Below are 16,823 nucleotides of genomic sequence, written 5' to 3'. Positions count from 1 at the left end.
TTTTTGGCTTCCCTGGGCGGGAGTTCTGTGCTCAATGCGGAGCGGGCGTGCCGACTTCTTTGTTGGACTTATTGTGAATGAGATGATAGAATATGTCAATGCCCATGCTGCCCGTCCCTGAATGCATTCCTTTGTTCATTCTAGGCAGAGTATGGAACTGTCAATGCTTGTATTGACTTGGTGAAAGAAGAGCAGATAGACTCTTCTTCTTTCATTTCATTCCATCTCCCATTTCCCATGGTTTCCTTTTTTCTTTTCTTCAACCCGGCCTGGAAGCTCACCACCTCCTTCACACTCATTGTTCACTTGTCTGATAGCTTTTTGAGTCTGATACCGTGATTAAGTTACTACCAACTCATCATGGAGGAGCCTGTGGATAAGGGAAGCTCTTCTCGTATCCCCGGGCTGAACCTGGCTGGTAACCCCCCTTCGGAAGATGCGCCAGCTTCGGCGAGTAGCCCACCGCTGGCTCGTCGATCAGACAGAATCCAGGACCTCTTGGGTAAGGCAGGTTTCAGATTTTGTGTGTTAGACATACTTACATGCCTCAGAAATAATTATCCTGACTTTCCGCTTCGACTTCGAGCGCCTCCCACCTGAAGCCCAACGATCATACAATCGCTTTCTAGAAAACAAGAGCTATAATGAGTTTGCAGCTACACTGAAGCGCTTGGTGTTGGGCCGAAGACTTGATGGCTTCATGGAGGGATCGTCCAGTTGCCTGATTGCTGTCACAAAGTTATTTGACAGTAGATATCCCCATCTAGGCCTCAAAAAGCTCCGTGATGGTATGAAACAATCTCGTTCAAGGGTATTCCATATACTAACCATGTGCCCAAGACTTAGTGAGCGGCAGAAAGAGAGCTGGATCAGGGGTCGGGCCACGTCGTCGGCCACTACAGTCACTACATCGAGCACAGCAGGAGGCCTTGCCTGAGACTCAAAACGAGCAGGCCGGCGAATCTTCACGGCGTAGGTAACATACGGATTATGATACATTCTTCCTGTTAACTTTCATAAGGAACCTCTCAAGCAAACTTGGCTAGCACCCTCACCTTGCCCGGGCGAGTTCGTACTACATCACGCTCCGAAGGCCGAGTGGTGCATTGGGCTCGAATCGAACCAAGTTCCACTCAGGCAGATCCAGAAACCGCCGGCCCTCCGAGCGATATTCCACCTAACCCTATTGAGGTTTCTGAGCCTGCTGGGCCTGCAGGTGATCTGGAAGACCAGTCTGCCCCTACCCAAAGGCCTTTGATACCCGGTTTCACGATTAGTACTCGAACGGTACCTGTGGATCAAGGCAGTAACCAACCGGCAGTTGAAGGGTCCGGACGTGAACAGACTCGCCAGGAAGAGAGTATAGCTTGGCTGAAAGACTATAATGAAGCACGCGGTGGTCCAAAGTACGACTTTAATCTATATCCCTACAAGGGATGGAAGATTGAGCCGCCGGAGATCCTACTCCATCGTGCGATAAACTTCCTTGCCGACGAAGACATCGATCGGACTCTGAATTGGGGCCAAAAGGTTGCAGAGCTGACTGAGTACTTCTCATACCTACTCCATAATTGGCAGGGTGAAGAATGGGGTGCAGAACTCCATGAAGCTATTGATATGCTTCATACACACTGGCTGTTTGAGCAGTATCACTACGGGAAGCCCAAGCTGAACCTCAAATTCGATAATGTGTGGCCAAAATATAGTAAGAGGCTGCCACCCATTCCTGGTGTGGAGGCCACGGTCGAGAAGCCACAAAGCGAATTGGGCGAGCGCAGATTGCTCCTCAACGAGGTTCGACCAGCCATTGATATTCACTACGAGTTGCCTGGCGATGATCTCGAGAGGTACATCGACCTTTATGCATCCGAAACCTCCAACTTCTGGGAATCTGCACCCCATTCCCGATCTTCCCGTCATGAGCTGGCCCAGATCGAGAACAATGCTTTTGAGAAGTGCGTCTTTTCGGACATGGCAACAACCGATAGCCTGATCAGAGCATCCGAAGCCAAGTTCAAGTCGGAATCTCAGCGAAGCAACTTCAGCCAAAGTGCTCTTCAGGCGTTTGCCACGCTTCGTGGGAGTCAACGAGCAGCCCTCCAACAGACCCTGAACCAACTGGACAATTCTGAGAATCTTGCGGTCTGCAACATTTTCCGCACACTCATTCTGCCGCCACCTAAAATTCCAGAGAAGCCAGACGCAGGTGTCCTTTTCCCTACTATACAAGTAGCAGAATTTCCTGAAGAGGAGTCTCGCGACCCTTTCAGCTACACTGTGGCTCATAGATGGTACCTCGAAGCAGAGCGTTTCTGGAAAGAATGGGGGGATGCGTATGCCGTCAAACAATGCTACGGTCATAAGCAATGGGAGGAGCGCCAGAAGCCCATCATGGATTTGCCCAAGAACTGGTTGGGTCCTTTCGTTTACGATTTTCTGGACCACGACATGAAGAAGACTCTGGAGTTGCTGAAGAGATGCGAAACCCTGCTCAGGCGGATATTCCTACAAGACGAACGAGCACCACGACCCTTCCTGGCTGATATGACGCGAATGATATTTGAGGGACTCTCGGGCAGGCCTTGGGATGAAACTGAGTTGGACTTCAAAGGGGAAGACTTCGTGCCTGGCTCACAGGATTTGGCTCATATCCGTCCCTTGGAGGAAGACTTTTTGCGATTATTGGGCACGGAATCCATCCATTCCAACACTATCGATCCAGAGATCAACCATAATGGCATCAGTCCTCTCTCTACCATATTCGAACAGAGAGTTCGGGAAATCATGTATCCACGGGGCTCAGCTAGTTCTGGCTCTTACGACTTTACTAGTTTCATGGTGTCACTCAATGAAGTATGTGATGGCCCAGTGAAGCGCTGGAGATTCTCTAATGAGGAGGCCTTGGAAGAGCTGGAGCATCTTGACAGAAGGGGAGTGATTCAGTAAGTCCCCTATATTCAACTCATAGTAGGAGCCATCTTCTAACAGATTAGATTGAATGAGGACAACAGTGTATCATGTCCTGTACCTGACCTTCATCCTGAGCAACGTGTTCGGTGGCTCGACACTGATGATGACCTGGACGCATACATGCAAGGTGTTAAAGCGACTAGGGGAGGTCAACCCGGCGATGGTGACGATGATGATGGTGACGACAGCGATGATAGCGGTGGCAGTGACGACGAAGATGAAATTATGACCATCTCAACAAACGTCAGCGTCCCAGAGTCGGAAGATCTTAGTAATTACATGTTTGGTCTTCCCAAAATCCAGAACCTCCGCAGTTGGTTAGGGCTTGGGACTGCGAGTGGCCGAGAGGATAGCGATAGAGATATGCCTAGAAACCACAGGTTCTTCCAACGCCTCTGCTTCCGACTTGGAAAGACAATAAAGGACCTTCGAGCGAGGATGGAGACATACAGGAGGCAGCTTACACCCGAAGAGCAAAATCGCAACCGCCATTTCCTCGACACAATGGTGGACGAATGGGAATCAAATACTAGAACACGCCCGGATATGCGCGAGTATAACCCCAACAAACCCGACATAGAGGACCATTCTTTCACCCAGCCAGACTACGCGGAAATCATGCGTGTATGCCATCACGAACATGATTTTGGTGAGAATGGGTATCCCGAAATCACTTACGGAGGTCAGGACGACAATTACAGGATTTCTGTTGATGCCGTTCGAAAGGAAATTCTCCGCGAGGCTTATGAGAACAAGAGTATGCTGTTGCCAAACCGTATTGATCGCGGCGTGGATGAAAAGGGGCTGCGGACTCGATCCCCTCTTCGACGTGAGCCAGTCTGGTCCTTTGCTCATCCTGATCGCAGAGGCAAAGCACCACGGTTTTGGGACATTAACCGTTGGCCGCTTCATCTGCAAAGCGAGTCAACAGCTGAGAACATAAGATCCGGACGATTCTACGAGCCTGTTCCTTCACCCCTGGCACCAGAATCCGCCAAGAAGTCACGGATCTCGGTACGGGTTGCTACACCTCCGGTATCACCTATTTCATCCGATTTGTCCAGAGTTCAACGAGAAGTGCATCGCGAGGTCCAGCCTGAAACCACAACTCTGGCCCCAGACATGACTAAAAGCATAGACACATCCGAAGATCAAGTCTACAGTTTCCCTGGCTTTGGTGAGAACTTCACCGTCACGTTCCAGGATCTAGCGGACTCTCGTCGGACTTTTACAACTGGGTCTTCTCAGTATCTTCTTGGAGACACCCCTCTGCAGAAGAAACATATCGAGGATCTCATCAAGAGTGGTAAGCATTGGCATGTATACCTCCAGTCTCTGACTAACATGTTGCTGTAGGTATACAGACAGAGGAACCACCGACTTGGGCCCAGCTCCTAGGTACTCTATTTGGTCGTAAGAACGACCCAATGGATCCCGGTGCGCTGCCCAAGGTCAGTCCTCGCGATGTTCCCGAGAGTAAGCCACGAAGCGAGCCCGAGGTTTCAGACGACGAGCCTGCTCAAGAGGATAGTTCTTTTGCTGCTCAAGGAGAGGGCTCTTTTGCTGGAGGCGAAGATGTTGAAATGGACGAGGCTGCGATGCAACTTTGGGAAGAATCTCAAGCTGGCCCATCTTCAGAACGACGCTCATCCAATGCCCAGCCACCTTCGCCAATTGACCCAACTGAGCCTGATTCTTCTTCCGTATCCCCTACAGAACCTGGGACTACCCAAGGAGAATCGAGCAACGTTGGTTTGTGGGGACAAGGCTTTCCCGGGGCTTTGCCTAAGCGGCTGAGACTCAGACAAGCGACAACTCAAATACTATCCCACCCGGTTGAGTTGGAGGTGATCGAGCCGGAGTCTGAATTGCCAGAGCAGCGAGAAGAGAGCGAGCAGTCAGATAATGATAGTTTGTTTGGTTCGTAGTGAAATATGTAAGTGGTATCGACTTTTCGGCTGTCGAGTAGGATCCACTGCTTTATCCTTGTATTAGTTGTTAGGTATTAGTGCTTTGGCTAGACTTGGGTATTTGGAGTTAGATTTTGTGTTATTAGCTCAGTCTTTCAATTTTCACCACTTCTTTCATCACCGCACACAGGTAAATAATGAGGGACAGGGACCGATGTTTGTTTTGCAAAAAAAAAGTAATCATGAAGGATGAAATTTCTTTTTCATTCAGACCTTAAGCCATTATTTCTCATAGCCTCAGATCCGACGTGTCCTAACCGGCCAACCTATGCAATGAAACACAAGGAATCGTGACTCCGCGGCACCAGTTTCCAGCTCCCAGCATAAAACTTTCCCGCTCTAGCTCTAGTATCGCTTACCCTCCCGCAGTGTGTCGGCATACTCGTCCAGGGGGCTCTTGATGAGCTTGGTCTCCTTCCAGAGGTTGGGGGTAAGGAAGCCGTAGGTGTTGGAGACGGCCACAAAGGTAGCCTTGAGGGTGTTCTCGAGGGTCTTTGTGGAACCGGCGGAGGAGGTGTAGGCGTCCTCGACACCGGCGAGCTGGAGGAATCGCTTGACAGCGGGAGAGGCAACGAGGCCAGTACCACGGGGAGCGGGGATGAGCTATAAAAACAGTCAGTTTTTCCATGTTCTTTTGATTCGAGGATATTCGCTTCTTTGGGTGGGTGTACGTACACGGACGGTGACGGAACCGCACTTGCCAGACTCCTTGCAGGGCAGGGAGTGAGGCTGACCAAGGTTGGTACCCCAGTAACCTCGTCGCACGGGGATGACGCTGAGCTTGGCAATGATGATAGCGGCACGGATGGCGGTAGCAACCTCCTTGGAGGTCTTGATACCGAGACCGACGTGGCCCTCGGAGTCACCAATGATGACAATGGCCTTGAATCGAGTTCGCTGACCGGCACGGGTCTGCTTCTGGACGGGCTTGATCTGTAGTTTGTGACATGACGAGTTAGCAAGCCATTTTTCCCCTTCCAATAATTGTGTGTTTGCGTGTTGCTCGAGTTGGTGTTTTCGCTTCGTTCTAGGGCTTTTTTCGAGTGGTAGATTCAGGGAACTGTGATTCGCACCTTCATGACCTCATCCTTGAGCTTGGGCAGGAAGTTGTCGACAATCTGGTACTCCTTGATGGGCAGAGAGTGAAGGTAGATCTCCTCCATGCTGTTGATCTTGCCGGCCTTGACCAATCGACCGAGCTTGGTGACGGGCTGCCACTCCTTCTCCTCGTTCTTGCCGCGACCACGACCACGGCCACGGCCACGTCCTCGGCCGCGATCACCGCCTCGGGATCCGAAACCACCGCCGCGAGAAGCTCCACGATCAGCCATTGTGAAGGATTTTTGTTGTTTTGCGCTGGAGGGGGGTGGGAGGCAAGATGTGGTCTGCGCAAGAGCAAGATGCTGCTGTTGGTGTTGGCGATACTGGAACTTTTTGGCCCGGGTCAGGTGGGGTGGATAACGCACATAATTTTGGTTGTTCACGTTAGCGAGCCCTAATTGGAATTGGAGCCTTAATTCTTAGGCTGTAGCCGATGTGAGAGTAGTGGGGGTGGATCTCACCTTGATTCTCACCGAAAATAGGATGGTCCAATTCTCGGTGTGAACAAGCCACCCCGCCCATCATGAGTGATCGGCAATACAACATCCCGGTCCGATACAGTCAGTTTAGAGGCTCAGACTTAGACGTAGACTCAATATTGACGATTCCATCAGTCAATTGCTTCACACGTATACACACACACACATATATACTTAAAGGCAATGCAAAAGTGTGGGGATGCTAGAGGACAACCATAAGCCATTTTTCTCGTCCTTAAACGGACACCTGAACCAGACACAGAACTAAACCATGGAGGGGAATTGGGAATCCATGCTCTTCTTTCTCTTCGTACACGCCTGTTCACTACAGGCCATCATTAATGAGGGTATCGCAGCTCGACTACTCAGTATTCCGCCACCTTTCAGACCAGACACCAAGTCACATTACTCCTTCGTTGTCTTGACAATCAAGTTTTCTGAAGGTTGCACCCGTTGAGCCCACTCACTGTTATATATTAGCATTATTCATATCATAAACTTTTCAAATGAGGCACTTACGTCCAACTGCCATCGTAGACCCTCCTGGACTCTGGGGAACCAACGCCAGCCTCCTCAAGAGCAGTATCAATAACACAGGCAGTCACACCAGTACCACAACTTGAGATGATAGGTTTTTGAGGGTTGACACCCTTCTCCGCAAACAGCTTCTTTAGTTGATCCTTAGGGAGGAAAGCCTTGGTTTCAGGATCCAGAACAGAGCTGAAGGGGATGTTGATAGATCCGGGAATGTGACCAGAAGAAAGACCCTCGCGGGGCTCAGGGGATTCGCCAGTGAAACGTCCATGGGGTCGGGCATCGAGAATTTGAACGCCCTCAGCGCCCTCCTTGTTGTGATCCTGTGCGACTTCCTTGACCTGCTCGAAGCTTGCAACCCGGCTCTCCTCCATCTCGGGGATCTGGTAAGGATAGCATTCGATACTGTAGAGTTCTCCCGACTCGGTAGGCAGACCCTGATCCACCCACAGCTTGAAGTTGTTTAGTACGTGAACCTTGTCATGGCCAAAAACCTTCATGGTCCAGCCCACACGCGGTGCGCTGAAAATACCAAGCTCTTTGCTGTCGTACACAACCACAATGTCCTCTTTTCGGATACCCAACTCACTCATGGCAGCAGCGAAGCCTTTGGGGTTAGGAAGCATGTGAGGATAGGGACTGCGCTTGTCAATGACCTTGTCTAGGTCAAAGAAACGGGCCTTGGGAATTCTCTGTTCGCGAAACGTTTGGATACCGGATCGGCCATCGTTGGGGAGAAACCATGATGCGCAGAGAGGAATTACTCGAGGATCGGTGCTGATCGGCGACGGAGGGTTCTTCTTGAGGGCTTCGTGAAGCTCTTTCGGGGTAACGAGATAGGATGAGAAGTTTCGGCGGGTGAGCAGGGAAGGTCGGAAAACCTTGGAGCCCCATTGAGGAATGCCAGCTCTTGTTGAGCGGTAGAATGCGATGGACGCCATCGCAAAGATGTTGTGTTTCGGATACGAAGAGGTGGTGGGAGTTCGTTGGACTCAGTGACTTGACGTAGGGCAAGTTCCTGAGCGACTGATAAGAGTCAGAGCCAAACGAAATGTAGTTAAGTTCGCAGGCCAGACACTGTAGGAAAAGACAGTTAGCAAAAGGCTTAACTGTCTGTCTACGTCCTCATTCGTCGGCGGGATTAGTACCGCAAAGAATTGTCTGGTGGGCTTGACGTGAGGCGAGTGAGGTTGATGACGAGAGGTTAACGACCAATCGAGTCGACTTTGAATGGATGATACCTTTCGCGCAAGTGCGGGCGAGGTTGGCGAAATCGTGAGGAGCTTGGACCACCTCCATCAGTCATTTCCAACGGTGGGCGATGACGGAGTCGGAGGGGTCTCTACAGCGGGCTACAGCTTGTTCAGTGGGTGACTTTCGGCGGGTGAGGTCACTGAAGCGCCAAACGGATAGGCGCCCACCCACCACTACAGCCCAATCCACTTGGTTGGAGTCTTGGACCTCTCACCTTGTCAACCTGGGCTCATGTGCCTCCCCCACGTCAACGTTAGTGCTTCAAACCTTGACCCTTCTTCACTCAAAGGTTGCACGGCCACTTTGAGTCTCGATCCTAGCCCCAGAAATCCTCATTTCTACAATATCGGTCCCGTGGCTTTCTCCTCAAAAGCATCATGAAGGTCACCATCAAGAAGTGGAATACGGTCGCTACTTGGCGCTGGGATATACCTGAAGACGATGTTTGTGGTATCTGTCAGGTCCACTTTGACGGGACGTGTCCGACATGTAAATATCCAGGCGACGATTGCAGCCTGTGTAAGTAAACATCAGACCATCTTGATAAAGATAAACTCTACTAACGCAATATGAACCTCAGTGTCGGGGAAGTGCGGTCACAACTTTCACATGGTTCGAGTTCACCTTATCTCTATCTCTGTAATCCTGAATTTTTACGTGCTGACTGTGACGGTGTTTGTGTTTAGCACTGCATATTGGAATGGATCAAACAAGATTCATCAAGAGGGCAATGCCCCATGTGTCGTCAACGTACAGCCCCCAACTTGCATTTTCAACCAAATCAGGCTGACGTTTGTTTTCAGGATTCGAGTGGAATGAACAACTGAAGGAACCAGTCACGCAAGCCGAGTAAGGATGCTCGTACATGATGTTATGCAAGGCGTCGGGCGTTTTTCATGGCATACATAGAATTTGGCGTCAGGCATACCCGAAATGGACTTGGGCAAATCGATTCAGCCGCTTACTGGTTGGTTTATTGGCACATTTTGTGAGTTGTGCTGTTACATGTTACATGCAAGTTGGTGAGCCCATGCACAACTCAGCTGCTAGTGTGAGGGAGCCCACAGCCTCAATCAAGCTGACTGTGCCATGCCAGTCAGTCAAGCCTTGATAGCCTGGACATTCCCATGACAGCCCCAAGACAGTCTCTCAACTCTGCTAACTGTCCTTGTTCTCTCTTTGAGGCTCTTTGAGAAGATCTTGTCTCTTTCGGCGGATCATCACCAGTATCTGAGCTTCGTTGAACTCTCATTTTGATCGATTGACCGACCAATTGTCTCTGAAGTCAGGGATTCACAACCTCTGTACTCACTACAAACTCCGCTGCCCTTGTCTTGGAAGGATTCAAAAGCCAAGACTGAAGAGCCGCTCTCAATCCCTTGTGACTCAAGACTTATCTTGGAGGTAAGGGACTTTGGGGGCTGTCAAGTTGCACTTTCAGAGGGTCCCGTTGCCTTGCTGCCATCTCAGCTCGTGGTTCGCAACCAACCACACCCAACTGCGCAGCTGCGCAAAGGCCTCCAGATTTAAATACGAGCTTATCCCCTCAGGATCTCATTTTCGCCTCTCCCCATTCCCGGCTCATTAAACGAGATCTTATTTCCATTTAACCTGAAACCTAGTTCAGAAGATATATATACAACACATATATATACCTTATCGTAACTAGTATCACTTGGCTAGCGCCGTACAACAATATAAATCAGTTTATCCAACAAGAAGCTACCATCTATAAATAAGCTTCGCCTCAGATCAAGAAAGGCGATTTCCTGTACCAACAAATCGTCCCAATGTACTCGTACCCTACGCCTCTACCCGAATTCACTGCCCAATCTCAATCCCAGGATGGTCTGCATAATAGACCAGTGGCCAATTATCCCTGGGCAGTGCAAGGAGGTCTCAGCGCTATCAACACCAATGTCCGTCCACAATATGGGTTCTCGGAGTCGCCTTTGCCTTTGAGTTCCTCAACCAATGGTTACCCAAGCTACAACATGGCTCTTCTCAGCCAACCCACTTTCAGTCCTCATCCAAGCTTCTCGCCAGCTGGTGAATGGTCACTTTCCAGGCCTCAGCGCGGCTCATCGTCGCAAACCGTCATCCCAGCGACTAAGACCGAAGCCATCAAAGTTCTGATCAAAAGATTTGGGTGGCTATGGTTGCTGCTCAAGGTCAGATCAAAACTTCGAGGCTCGGGTCGAAGGCATCAACGTCGACACAGTGCTTCGGATTGCACATCACGGACAGCTGGCCACAACAATGGTCGCTATTTGGCATCGTCAATGAGTGTGTCCTTTGCAGACGATGCAGCGTTGGGCAACCTAGTCACTGGGGACGAGGCCGATCTCATCAACCCCATTGATTCCACAAATCATGTGTGGTTTGATAACGCTCTGGGAATACTCACCGGTGATGGAAACTCACCGTTCCCGGTGCCAGCGGATGTGCCACGACCAGCCACGGTTCTCTTTGAAGAGGATGTCCCGGCTCCAGTTCCGGAACAAAGACTCATTGAGTGTCTGGATGAGACAGTTCCACCAATCAATTTCATGAACCAGCCTCAACAAGAGGTTGTCGCGCCTGGCCAGTCGAGAAAGCGAGCTTTTGACTGTGCTGGGCTCGATGATTCGTCAACGGACGAAGCTGACGGGACGCCTGTGGACAAGAAACGATCCAAGACGACTTCTACAGCACCACGATTTGCCTGCCCCTTTTACAAGAATGACCCAGAGCGCTATGCAAACACAAGAAGTTGCTGCGGGCCTGGGTGGGAGACGGTCCATCGAGTCAAGTAAGTGATGTTCACCTCAAAGCATCTAGGAGTAGACTGACATGTCTCCAGGGAACACATCTTCCGCAGTCATACACACCCAGAACATGAGTGTCAGCGCTGCTTCCAGTCTTTCAAGACAGAGTTGAAGCTCTCTAAGCATTTAAGAGCCTCCGAGCCTTGCGAAGTCCAAAGTCGCAACACCCAGGAGCACGATGGCATCAACGCAAGCCAGTCTAAGGCACTGCATGCAAGGGCTCGAAAATGCGACCCTGGAGCAGATCTCAAAGAGGTCGAGGAACAGAGATGGAATGATGTGTACAAAATCATCTTTCCTGGAGGGGGCCTGGTGCCTACACCGTGTTAGTGTTCAACCACATACACTACAAGAACTGAGTGCTAATAATGCCCAGACTACGATCGCTTACAGAAGAGCAACAATGATGACTTTGACACGAACCTCATGTCTGATTTTGAGCAGCGTATTCAAGGCAAAGTCGGTGCGATGAAGAACTTGCAACCTACACTGGCACCTCTGATGGTCCAGCTAGCTTGCAATACGCTCAGGGAGAGTATGCAATCTTGCCGCCAGAAGCCACAAGACGGCAGCAGTCAAGGCTCAAGCTCCATTGTGTCTCCGACACAAGAATTCCAGTCATTTCTTGATGGGGGGCTTCAGATGACGGGTGTTAACGAGAACTTTTTGCGGCGCCTAGATAGCCAGTACTTCATGCAAGCGTTACGGGATTCGGGTTTTGATTGGTGATCTACAGGCTTTGCGAGCCTATGGAGATGATGAAAAGGAGGATTTGAGATACCAATTTGATTTATGAGTTGGCCTTTGTATTGCCATGCGGGCCATATGACAGCCACGAACTGAACACGATAGACGGACAAACATATAGACTTGGAGTTTCTTTTTCAAGAGGCCATTTCGCTTTGCCAACCTTTGTAAACTATAGTCGCTGTGTATGTGCGCCAATGTTCCTTAATTCGAAGTACAGTTGGTGCTCGTAACAATTTCAAGCAAACTGAGAATCACTACCGGTCCATACTTTTACAAGGAATCTACAAGCAATTCAGGCCTAGAGACTTTGTTTCAAACCGAGCAGCCTTAAGATACGGCAAAGGGCTGTAGTATATATGGGCTGCTACTCCAATGGCAATACTTTTTCGAAATCAGGCTCTGCGTAGACCTAGGATCCCATGACTCACACATATTGGCTGCCTGGGAATGAACCTTGCAGTTGCATGTTGTCAATGTCACTAATGCATAAAAGAGTATTAATTCTAGTTCGTCCGTTTGTTCCTGCGCAAAGGCGAAATAAGGGAGGATAAAAAGAGCCAGTTTCTTCCGCAGACTGTTAACTTGAAACCCTCAAAAATCACTGCTTTGAAAGGCCACAAACAACCTTACATCTTCCAGTACCGTGAAGCATCACAGCTACAAAGTCTCTAGGTGCTGTTGTCGCATCATCCAAAATCCTTTCCTGGTGTACTCGCTCAGCCAAACTTGTTGCCACAACTTTAGTCACGTCCCACAATGGGCCCTTCAGATTTAAGGCTGTACCGTCATTGCCCTGATGATTTGGAGCCCAAGACTGTTCTCGACTTTGGCTTTAGAGGGGGCGGTGGAGGCGGGAGTGGTGGTTGGGTGGCTAGAAGACCAACATCAGAGGACGCAACTCATCAACAAGGCGATTCCGTGAGTGCATCTATTCAGTATCTTAAATCGTCAACTCTATTAATTCATGCAAGGAGGCAAAAGTTCAAAGTTCCCTATCAAAGATAGACATACCGGATTCCCTAGACGGCTCATATCATGGTAATTGCACAAATGGCAAATACCCTACGACGAGCACTGAACAAACCAAAGGGCGGGAGTATGTTATTAAAAGGCTCTCTCCGTCCTTTGAGTGTTCCAAAAATTCTGCCCATGATGCTCCCATCAATCCCGGCATCGAGGACTCCGTCACTGTGCCCAAGGCATCCAACTTCACGTTGTCAGATATTCCGGATAACACATCTGATGCACAATACTACACAGATAGTGTTGACTCTTCTTCAGGTACTGATAGAACACCATCAACTTCTGATGTTATCGAAAGAAGAAAAGGTCATATAGTAGACCTCCTGATGGTCAGACTTCAAGAATGGCTGGACTCAACCCTGCGAGAGCGAGGTAGTAGCAACGGGCAAGGCAGTTCAGAATTTACTCAAAGAACAGGGACGACAGTTCTCAATTACTTGGGTCAGATACCAGACAATCCACCTACTCAAAAGCGCCGAAGAGAGTATTCCGATGATGAATATGACGAGAACAACGACGGGGCACCAGATAGAAACCAGAAGGAGACGTGGGCAATGCATGAACCTGCAGAGATGAGATATGTCTGTCCTTTCTTTAAACACAACCGCGAGAGATATCAGACATCTCAGTGGAAAAGCTGCTGTTGGCCAGGTTGGACATCTGTTTCTCGAGTCAAGTATGGCGGAAATATTGGAAAATCATGATTCGAAAGCTGATATTTGTCTAGGGAACATCTTTATCGTCGACACATCCTACCCAAATTCCGCTGCAATAGATGCAGGCAAGACTTCAAGTCAGCCTTCAACCTGAATGAACATCAGAGGGCCGACAATATTTGCCAGAGGCAGAATGAAGACCTCGCAGAAGAGGGCATCAACGAAGAACAGGAGAGATTACTCCGTGTTAGAAAGAGGAATAATGGAAAATCTCGACAAGTAGCGGAAGAAGAGAAGTGGGTTGATATGTACAAGATTCTCTTTCCTGACGACAGCCCAGTCCCTACTCCATGTAAGCTCAGACCTCTAAACATTGAGATCCGCCTAACATGTTCCCAGTTCCCGAATTATGTCATTTGCAATCCGGACAAGAATTCGTGCTGCCTAGGGCAAATGTGCTGGACAGTTTTGAGGACTACGCACGACGTGAGTTTTCAAGACGTATGCGGCCCCGTATGGAGAGTTTAGTCGATGGAATCCTAGAACAAGCGCTCACCTCTCAAACGATCACCGATGTCGCCAATAACGTCCTCCAAGGTATTATGGAATCCTTTCGTGAGAGTCAAAACCAAGAGGCTTGCCAACCAGAATCCCAGAACTCGAGAAACCCTAGCCCTCAGCAGAGGCCTGTTGAAGGCTCTACCCAAGTGCCTCAATCAAGCCATGCTTTTGACGGTGGCCCCTATTCGAACTTGGAAATTGACCTGGATGATATACTAAACTCTCTTGATTCTAATCAGTCATTTGATTTTGAGCAATGGGGAGCGGAAGATGAAGGCACGAGCACATTTCATCCTTTTGCGCTCCAGGTTGAGCAGTACAATGAGGCAAACGCTTGAGGAAGAGGAGTCTCAGCGAGTAGGAAACCTTCTGCCCTATAATCAGGGCACTAGGAATGGCTAATTTAAATGACCAGTAGGTTATACTATATCTTAGTCTTTTTGTCCCTGAAGTTGCTGGTCTGAAGGTTTATTACATCTCTAGGAGGAGCTATCCCGCTGGTATCTCAAGTTCTCGTATTATGTATACAGCTGTGCCTAATCATGGGCTTTATGTGAACTTTATGATACCGCTGCCAAACCCTAACATCTATGAATGCGTTTCTTTCTAGCTTTACAAGACAGTCCCACTCCTCTCTAAGACTCGGGGACGTATACACCGTCTTTACACAAAACAACGACCTTCTTGAAGAATCGTCGCCACTCCAGGGGGTCACCCTTGACCTTGACGAAGCGAATGTCAAGGACCTCTGTACCATCCGGCAGAGGCTGACGATCCACTTGAATCTCGCCATGCAAACTTTGTTGACGACCGTCGAGTGCTTTGACCTTTATCTTAGCGACAGGGTTGCCATGTGGATTAGGCGAGATATGCGTCGTGGGGACGTTGAGATGGTGGAGAGCATCGTTAATCATCTGGATGATGTGGGCCGGAGGCACAGCCGAGAAGAAGCGAGTAAGTGACTCTGGGGGACAAATGTCGCGGAAACGGCGGGCTTGCTGGGTGAGGGTCATAGAAGGACCAGGAGTCTGAGAGAATTGAGACATGGATGGCTCGTCGGCGAGTGTATCGAGCATTGCTCGGCTCGCATCGTGAGTATGTGGGAGTGATGAGGCTGGCGAGGCCATAGAGCGAAGTGGAGGACGCTCCCAATCCCAGTCCTTATCAGCAATTGGTGTCTCTGGCTGAGTAGAGGAGAATTTCCCGACATTCAGGCCAGTATCTATGTCCATATGGTCGCTGGAAGAAGGTTGTGATGTTGGGTGGTGGTTGAAGTCGATGCGGAGATTCTCCAGCATCTGTGTCGCCAAGTTAATGGGATCTGTGACTCGGCCATCCGAGTTCAGGAGGGCATTGTGTCTAGTGTACCAAGGATGTTGGCGCACTTGAGTAAAGTTGAAGCGTTTTGATGAATCAATGCACATCATCCCTCGTAGTAGAGATAGTGCCTCTGCTGGGACCCTCCCCCATAGAGCATCCGTGCTGCGACCAGATGTTCGTACATATTCCTGAAACTCCCAGCTGCCTTGTGATGGCTCATCCCACGGTGTGTTGCCGACAAGAAGAACGAATAGAATAACACCGCAAGACCAAACATCGACCAGATCTGGTGAGTACTTGGCAGCGTTGGGTAATTTCTTGTCTGCACGCCCACAAGCAAGGATTTCAGGGGCGATATAAGGTGGGCTTCCACATAGTGTTGAGCTCAACTTCCGCTGACCCTTGTACTCAAACATTGTGGCCATACCAAAGTCTGCGAGTTTTAAAGATCCATCTTGGGAGAGGAGAATATTCTCAGGCTTGAGATCACGATGCGCCACGCCCTTGGAGTGCATGAAGCTCACGCCGCTGATGAGTTGAACAAAGTAAACTTGAGCAATATTCTCGCGGACACCGACATCAGCCTCAATCTTGTCGAACAAATCTCCACCTTCTGCGTACTCCATGGCAATCCATCGCCATATGTCATCTTCTCCTGAAGCGAACCACTCGATAATGTTGGGATGCTGGCCAATGTGTGAATGCAGTGAGACCTCCATGGCCAACTGCTTGGTAGAAATGCGACCATGTTTAACAGCATAGCCCTTGTGAATGAGCTTTACAGCAAAAACTGGTGTAGGAGCGTCGAGGGGAATTGCTTTCTTGATGCTGTGTTGAGGTCATTAGTAGTGAACATCTCGGTTATCGTGAGTGAAACATGGGGTAAAACTAACGAGGCATATGCTCCTCGACCCACGGTCTTGGAGACGATTCGGAAGGGAAGATCCGTTGGTAGAGGGTCTAATTGTGACTGATTCATTGGTTTGTGTTAGTGAAGATGAGCCTAATGAAGTTATACAAGATCGAGATTCACAGCAGATTGGGTAACTGTGAATCATTCACAATCTCCTTGATACTGACCATCTGCCACTGGAGAAAAGCTTGATAGACACTATTGATAGGGGCTAAATAAGGAATGTCCTACTTACCATGGTGTAGAGGTAGGTGACTTTATAACAGTGTCTGAAATGTGTTGCTAATTTTCCTGTTCAACAATAACCAATCGTTCAGTTGAGGAATATCGTCCTGATACTTCAAGTCCAGAAGTTGCACGCGTTGATCCGCGTCTCTTCACCGCGTAAAGTGTTTTTTGTTGCTGTGAGACCCCGGCCAAGGTCCCCTAAAGATAGCGTCACTTAGCGCCCTGTGCATCCCCTCACAGCACAAACAGGCCCTACA

General features: G+C 49.4%; 7 protein-coding genes across 9 annotated transcripts; 4 read left to right on the top strand and 3 right to left on the bottom strand.

Moving 5' to 3' along the window:
- Window positions 1–360: 360 nt before the first annotated feature.
- FVEG_09563 (hypothetical protein) lies at window positions 361–4,898 on the top strand (the record flags this gene model as incomplete). Its single annotated transcript, XM_018898582.1, has 6 exons — window positions 361–502; window positions 552–788; window positions 841–972; window positions 1,022–2,942; window positions 2,994–4,276; window positions 4,327–4,898. 6 exons carry the CDS (start codon window positions 361–363, stop codon window positions 4,896–4,898), a joined length of 4,287 nt encoding a protein of 1,428 aa, XP_018756495.1.
- An 84-nt stretch (window positions 4,899–4,982) lies between these two features.
- On the bottom strand, window positions 4,983–6,440 carry FVEG_09564 (40S ribosomal protein S2). Its single transcript, XM_018898583.1, has 3 exons — window positions 6,014–6,440; window positions 5,616–5,873; window positions 4,983–5,543 (listed from the first exon to the last, which is right to left on the bottom strand). Exons 1-3 carry the CDS (start codon window positions 6,269–6,271, stop codon window positions 5,286–5,288), a joined length of 774 nt encoding a protein of 257 aa, XP_018756496.1. The 5' UTR covers window positions 6,272–6,440; the 3' UTR covers window positions 4,983–5,285.
- Window positions 6,441–6,601: 161 nt separating this feature from the next.
- On the bottom strand, window positions 6,602–8,338 carry FVEG_09565 (hypothetical protein). Of its 2 annotated transcripts, XM_018898585.1 has the most exons (3): window positions 8,203–8,334; window positions 7,040–8,131; window positions 6,602–6,986 (listed from the first exon to the last, which is right to left on the bottom strand). In XM_018898585.1, exons 2-3 carry the CDS (start codon window positions 7,993–7,995, stop codon window positions 6,926–6,928), a joined length of 1,017 nt encoding a protein of 338 aa, XP_018756498.1. In that variant the 5' UTR covers window positions 7,996–8,131; window positions 8,203–8,334; the 3' UTR covers window positions 6,602–6,925. The 2 variants fall into 2 exon arrangements, with proteins under 2 accessions (XP_018756498.1, XP_018756497.1); XM_018898584.1 differs by having other exon boundaries at window positions 7,040–8,338.
- A 347-nt stretch (window positions 8,339–8,685) lies between these two features.
- FVEG_09566 (hypothetical protein) lies at window positions 8,686–9,135 on the top strand (the record flags this gene model as incomplete). Its single annotated transcript, XM_018898586.1, has 4 exons — window positions 8,686–8,751; window positions 8,889–8,920; window positions 8,995–9,058; window positions 9,112–9,135. The coding sequence occupies 4 exons, from the start codon at window positions 8,686–8,688 to the stop codon at window positions 9,133–9,135; spliced, it is 186 nt and encodes a 61-aa protein (XP_018756499.1).
- Window positions 9,136–9,897: 762 nt separating this feature from the next.
- Window positions 9,898–11,844, top strand: FVEG_09567 (hypothetical protein; the record flags this gene model as incomplete). Its single annotated transcript, XM_018898587.1, has 3 exons — window positions 9,898–11,099; window positions 11,151–11,440; window positions 11,492–11,844. Exons 1-3 carry the CDS (start codon window positions 10,099–10,101, stop codon window positions 11,842–11,844), a joined length of 1,644 nt encoding a protein of 547 aa, XP_018756500.1. The 5' UTR covers window positions 9,898–10,098.
- Window positions 11,845–12,432: 588 nt separating this feature from the next.
- On the top strand, window positions 12,433–14,675 carry FVEG_09568 (hypothetical protein). Of its 2 annotated transcripts, XM_018898589.1 has the most exons (5): window positions 12,433–12,783; window positions 12,837–13,564; window positions 13,616–13,896; window positions 13,944–14,141; window positions 14,201–14,675. In XM_018898589.1, exons 1-5 carry the CDS (start codon window positions 12,622–12,624, stop codon window positions 14,215–14,217), a joined length of 1,386 nt encoding a protein of 461 aa, XP_018756502.1. In that variant the 5' UTR covers window positions 12,433–12,621; the 3' UTR covers window positions 14,218–14,675. The 2 variants fall into 2 exon arrangements, with proteins under 2 accessions (XP_018756502.1, XP_018756501.1); XM_018898588.1 differs by having other exon boundaries at window positions 13,944–14,675.
- FVEG_09569 (CAMK/CAMKL/CHK1 protein kinase) lies at window positions 14,559–16,673 on the bottom strand. The gene is made up of 3 exons (XM_018898590.1): window positions 16,574–16,673; window positions 16,319–16,395; window positions 14,559–16,253 (listed from the first exon to the last, which is right to left on the bottom strand). The coding sequence occupies exons 1-3, from the start codon at window positions 16,574–16,576 to the stop codon at window positions 14,741–14,743; spliced, it is 1,593 nt and encodes a 530-aa protein (XP_018756503.1). The 5' UTR covers window positions 16,577–16,673; the 3' UTR covers window positions 14,559–14,740.
- Window positions 16,674–16,823: the final 150 nt, after the last annotated feature.

Source organism: Fusarium verticillioides, chromosome 1 (assembly GCF_000149555.1).
Source record: "Fusarium verticillioides 7600 chromosome 1, whole genome shotgun sequence".
In the NCBI taxonomy this organism is placed as follows: Eukaryota; Fungi; Ascomycota; class Sordariomycetes; order Hypocreales; family Nectriaceae; genus Fusarium; species Fusarium verticillioides.
Note: the sequence above shows the minus strand (reverse complement) of the source record. Positions and strands in the feature narration are given on the sequence as shown.